This window comes from Octopus bimaculoides, chromosome 2 (genome assembly GCF_001194135.2).
Source record: "Octopus bimaculoides isolate UCB-OBI-ISO-001 chromosome 2, ASM119413v2, whole genome shotgun sequence".
Classification (NCBI taxonomy): Eukaryota; Metazoa; Mollusca; class Cephalopoda; order Octopoda; family Octopodidae; genus Octopus; species Octopus bimaculoides.
In genome coordinates, this window is record NC_068982.1 from 185,440,019 (window position 1) to 185,446,203 (window position 6,185).

Consider the following 6,185-nt stretch of genomic DNA (forward strand, 5'->3'; position numbering starts at 1 on the left):
ATGATGATGATGATGATGATGATGATGATGATGATGATGATGATGATGATGATGATGATGATGATGATGATGATGATGATGAAAAGTTTCACGATAGGGTGCTGAAAAGTTCCTGGTTTTGGGTACAAAAAAATACAGGAGGATCAGTTAATTATGATTTTATCCACACACTTTTTGCAGCTGTCCTTCAGTTTTTCTTAGCCCTGTAAAAGAACTTGGAAGGTTGGGCTTCCAACTAGGCCTTTCACAACACTCTTAAAGCCAGGGACTTGTACTGTTATTAATGTTGTCATTTTAGAAACTTAGATATTGGTATCTAATTTAGACCTGCACTGACTAGCTTTCTTAACACTTTTCATTTTCTCTTATACTTCTTGAAATATCATTATCCTGTAGCATACAAACTGCAGTTTTATAATATTTTGAACTGGGGCTTGTATATCACTATTTATAATAACTAATACACCATAACAACAAATACTATAAAATGACAGCTCATATACAAGTAGGATCTGTTATATATGGTATAATCTATAGATTACAGTTGGTAAATGTATAAACAACACTTCTACATATTTTAAATACAATTAGTATATATTTGTTGTCTTCTCTGGAACTAATTACAAGTTAAGGGTCTTGTCTTGCAAGTTACTTCATAACATCACTAGTGCTGGTGTCAGGTAAAAAGCACTCTGTGTATGCCCTGTAAAAATTAAGTGTTGTGTGGTGCCGATTTTGAGAATTAGTGCAAATTTGCTGAACAGTGAATAAAATAGTATGTGTTATGTGGTATACAGTGGGGAAACTTGAGACATAGTGTGTGTTGTAGAGCGTAGTATTGGGACATATGTAGAGTACATTGTTGCATTAAACATTGTTTATGTTGTACATTGTAGTAGTTATGATATATATTGGAGCAGTAGATACATATTGTATTTGCTTTACTGTAAAAATGACCCAGCTAATGTATGCTCTCTCACCATTACAATTGAATCTCTTCAGATACCATAAAATGGACGATCAAATGCTACCAACCATACCTGAAACTCTAAAAATTTCAATGACTTTGCATGTTTCTTTGACAAATATTTCAAGTTATACATCAGCTGTATTGACCAAAGAAATGTGTATAGTTGAATGGTTATAAGTATTGACTCAACTGGTAATATTATTGTATTATGTCTATTAATAGGTGCTGCACCACAAATATCAGAAAGTCCATCTGGTGAAGAAGAAATAGATAAAGAAGAGATAGGTATATTTTGTGTTATACTGAATTGAAATGTATAAAATTGTAATATAATTTAGTAAAATTCACAATTAAATTGCAGAATATTTTTGCCTTTCAGAAAATTCCATGATCAATCATGAAATGTTCTGTCATTTCTTTGTTTACTCTTAGAAGCATTTAGTCCAAACATCTAGTTAGAAGTTGTCATCTTTTCAATGCACTACCACCTTCTACTTTTCCTTAAAATGTCAAGAACTAGAAGGAAACACTGTGGACGATTTTTGCTCTTTTTCTCCTATATCTGAGGAGTTTGTTCCACTCTAGATTTCACTCATCATTTCTTATTCATGTGCAAACCACACATTCTAGTCCTTTCTGTGACACAAAGCTTTCAACCTCTATCTGTAACCCAGTTCAGCTGTTCAGGCTATTCTAACTTCCCCCTGAAAGATGATGTCTATGTTTACATAAATTTCACTCTCTGTCACTTACTTGTTGGTGCCATGTAGAAAGCACCCAGTCCACTTTGTAAAGTGGCTGGTGTTAGGAAGGTCATCAACTCATAAAAAACATGCCAAAACTGACCTTGCTACCAGTGCTGGTGCTATAGAAAAAGTACCCAGTCCACTTAGTAAAGTGGTTGGCATTAGGAAGAGCATCCAGCCATAAAACCCATGCTAAAACAGACGGTAGAGCCTGGTGCGCTCCTCTGGCTTACCAGCTCCTATCAGACTGTCCAACCCATGCCAGCATGGAAAACACATTAAATGATGATGACGATATTTAATAAAATATTTCCATCTCTATTTAAATTGCAGAACATATGTAAAAAGTTCCTGTTTAAGCATGTTTGTTTTGTAAGTTGATTATATCCCATGATTTATAGCATTTTAGTTTGATGAGTGTGTGGACTACAGGGCAACATTCAGAGTGTCTAAATTGAGGGTATGTTGTGTGTAGTACTCACATACTGCATAGTGAGTTGTATTGAAGTAACAATAACAAATGTATAGTGGTCATAATCATGTCATATTGTGTGATATGCCATTTGTAAATAAAGACGTGTGTGATACACTGTCTGGAAATAAGGACGTACTGTGGGTTGTATGGTATGGAAAAAAACCCAATGGTATTTGAGATATAGTATGGAGATTAAGGGATGTGTTGCCCTCCATCTTTTTGGCATGAATAAAATACCTGCCCAGGGTAGTATATTGGCAGACTTTTTAGAGCATTAGACAGAATATTAGGCATGTGTCTGTTCAAGCTCTGTGTATCCTGATTTCATATCTCACCTCCCGTCACTGTCAAAAACAAAAAAAAACCCCCAAAAACAGTGATACTTCATCAGCAACTATGACCAACTGATACCATCAAGAATCAAGAATACTAATGGGATTAGCATGCCCAAATCTCTACACTACACTACACACATTATCACAGAGCAATGATGTATGCTAGATGGTTAACAGTGTGCAAATTATGACACATGGTGTGGGAATCAGTATTTAGTTTAGGGAGACAATTGACTCCTTGAAAGGAAACAATCATTGCTAATTACCCAGTATGGGGACATTTAGTGGTATGAAGAGTAGAGATTAGGACATATTGGATGCTGTATATTGTGGATATGTGGACATGTTGGGTGCAGATTAGGACAGTTAGGGTAGTGTGTAAGGTTGCATTAATAATATGCTTTGTGTTGTATAAACCCCCTACAAAAGAACCTCAAATCCTTCATTACCCCGACATGTAACCATTCAAAATTCCATTCCTGTGCATTTTCCCTACAAATATTGAGCAAGAGATTTTTAAATGGCACAACAACAGTATTACACCAGAACAATCTGCATATTATATATTGCAGTGCCATCTATTGGAGAAAAAAAGAAAACAAAAGGCAAATTAAAGAAAGGTATGGTTTACAAAATGTTCTACTGGAAAATTTTATCATTCTTTTTGTTATATTTATTTATCAATATTTAAATTTTGGAATAGTTTTACATTTTAGCAGAAACCATGGTTGATGTTTTCATTTTTATGGTTACTTAATCCTGTTAGGAAATGTTTGGAAGGTAGAATTTCCAAGTTGTTGATAGTATAATATTCAAGAAGTATCATCATATAGGGGATGCTGTGTGTGGTACATATAGAAGTGAGTCTGATGAGTTAGATAGTCAGAACATATTATAGTTAGTGTTGTGTGTTGCAGTTTGAACATGTATGGAATGTAGTTCAGAGTTAAGTGTATGTTATCAGTGTCAGTCTGAACATGATGTATAGCATGTTTAGATTAGAAGTGAAAGTTTACATTGGATGTAGTGAGATTGATAGAAAATATTTCATGGATTTGGATAGTTAGCCAATTATATTCTATTTCTTAAGTTCCTGTGACAAAAGACAAAGTTGCTGCTGCACCTGCTGAAGGAGAAGAGGGAAAGGAAAAAGAAATGGCAAATGAAGAGGGTTTATTTAATAGGACATATATTTTACTGTAAAGCATCATAAAAAATCTTTAAACATCAGAAAAGGAAACAAAAGAAATATTAGAAGTAGATATGCTTTGTGCAATATTCTACACGAAATTATAATTCTTTTCGCAACATTTATGCATATTTAAATTTTAGAATATTCTCGAGCCTGTGTTTAATCCTGTTTTCATATTTATAAATACAATATTTTGTTAGAAAATGTTTGGAAGGTAGAGTTTCACAGAGTGTTGATTATGTATAAACTACAGCATAATATTCAAGATGTATCATACAGGGCAGAGTAGAGATGAGGACATGGTGTATTTGAGATATACAGAAGTTAGAATATTGTATGTGATATAATAAGAACATATATTTTAAGTACATGGTGTGTTGCAGTGTAAACTTAATGTTAGGTGAAGTGAGTATAGTATAGAGTTGAGTTCAAGTTATCTGTGTTAGAACATGTTGTATGAGGCTTGGTTTATTGGGAGTGAAAGTTTGTTGTGTTGGGCACAGTGGGTTTGACAGAAATTATTTCGTCCATTTGAATATTTTGTCCATTATCCTCTATTTCTTAAGTTTCTGTGGAGAAAGACAAAATGGCTGCTGCACCTGCTAAACAAAGAGAAAGAGAAGATGAAGAAGAAGATGAAGAAGAAGAAGATGTAGAAGGAGAAAAAGGAAAGAAAGAAGGAGAAAAAGGAAAGAAAGAAGGAGAGGAAAAAGAAATGGTAGCGGGCGATAAAAAAGGTATGATATATATATAGTCTATTGTAAAGCATCATAAAATATCTTTAAACAACAGAAATCAGCCAGCTCTATGTTGTTTTCTTATCTGTGTTGATTATACAGCATGGAATGGAATTATTGATGTAGTGAAGATACAGATGTAGAATTATCACTAAAGCTCTTGACATCCATTGCATATAAAGTCAATGATATGTGATAGATATTGATGCAAACAAGTTTGGTACAACTTTTTATAGTTAAAGATGAACACAGCTTTGAAAGAATTGTTATGTAGCCCTCATTGAGAAGGACTTATATGTTAAATGGTGCAAATTCTCTGAGTATCATCCCAACTGTTAATATTATTCTATTCTATAAATTGAATATGGCAGAGCAGCTTAGTTGAGAAGAAAAACTAAGAAAAATACATCAGAGACAGTTATGTTTTTTTAATTCCTTTAGTATATTTATTACCTCTGCCAAGCAAGGATGTTATGTTTTCATCGACATTGTCCATCTGCCCGTCTTTGTGCAAAATAACTCAAAAAGTTGTAAACGGTATTTAATGAAACTTGCAGGAAAAGTTGGTAATGAGACGAGGAACAGATGATGAAATTTTGGTAGTGATCTAAGAATTTTTATGGATTCTTGAAGGATTTTTCATTTGTTATATTTACTTTACATGAAGTATTAGTGTTACGTTCTTTGATCATCTCCCTTGAAGACATGTTCATTGTTTCCACATAACCTATGGTGGCATTGCTGTTTCCAAAGTTTTTTTTTTTTCTCTATGAGTATGTGGAGCTTGCTGTTGTCATTGATGTATTATAACTGGTTCAGATGATTCCTGTTTTTAAAGGGTTTTTTAAAAAAAATCATATGGCTGTGTCATTTTTTTTACCCCGCCAAGGAGGTTGTGTTTTTGCTGGCGCTGGTTTGAGAAATTGGGCGATTTTCAGCATGCGTGTATATGGGTGGAAATGAGCTGCTTGGCGGAGGTCTTCACTCTCCGAGTGCTTTTCTAGTTTAAATTTTGAAGTGTTTTAACATGTTAGAATAATCCATGGTTGATTTTATATCCTTTTTATAGTTATAATAACCACTCAGAAAAAGTTAAAATAGTAGCTTCATAGTTTGTAGATAATGTGTGTACTACAGAATAATATTCAAGATGAATCTGTAGGGTATTATAGTGATGAGGGAAGATTGTACATGGCATGTATAGAAATCAGGTGTAGTGTATGAAACAAAACATGTTATTTTTGGTGTTCTGTAGAATTTAGGATATGCTGTCGGTTGCAGTGTAAACATGGTGTCAGGTGCAATGAGTATAATGCAGAATTAAGTGCATGTTGCCTGCATTAATTAGAATATATTGTATGAAACTTAGTTTAGATTGGAAGCGAAAGCTTGATGCAATGAGTTTGACAGAAAATATTACACCCATTTGGATGTCTAGCCCATTATATTCTATTTCATAAATAGAAGAAAGATAAAATTGATGTACCTACTGAAAGAGAAGGACAAAAAAGGAGAGAGTGAAAGAGAGGAAAAAGAAATGGTGGTGTGTGTTAAAAAAACTGTGTTTAATATGGTATATATTCTGGTGGAATATCAGAGTTAGGAAGCACCAAGAAGTTGGAATTTCTCTCTATTGATGGAGATTTTTCTTTTTTTTTTTCTTTTTTTTTTGTTTCATGGTGCCCTTGGAAATGATCTGGAACATCCTTTTTACAGAAAAAGAAGTTTTT

General features: G+C 33.6%; 1 protein-coding gene across 2 annotated transcripts in view; it reads left to right on the forward strand.

Moving 5' to 3' along the window:
* The window catches only part of LOC106872595 (trichohyalin), a 152,608-nt gene that overhangs the window by 99,474 nt on the left and 46,949 nt on the right, over positions 1-6,185 (forward strand). For both annotated transcript variants that reach the window (XM_052965781.1, XM_052965782.1), the window contains exons 20-22: positions 1,193-1,255; positions 3,099-3,146; positions 4,285-4,455. In XM_052965781.1, the coding sequence (XP_052821741.1) occupies positions 1,193-1,255; positions 3,099-3,146; positions 4,285-4,455 (282 nt within the window). The remainder of the gene's footprint in view (positions 1-1,192; positions 1,256-3,098; positions 3,147-4,284; positions 4,456-6,185) is intronic.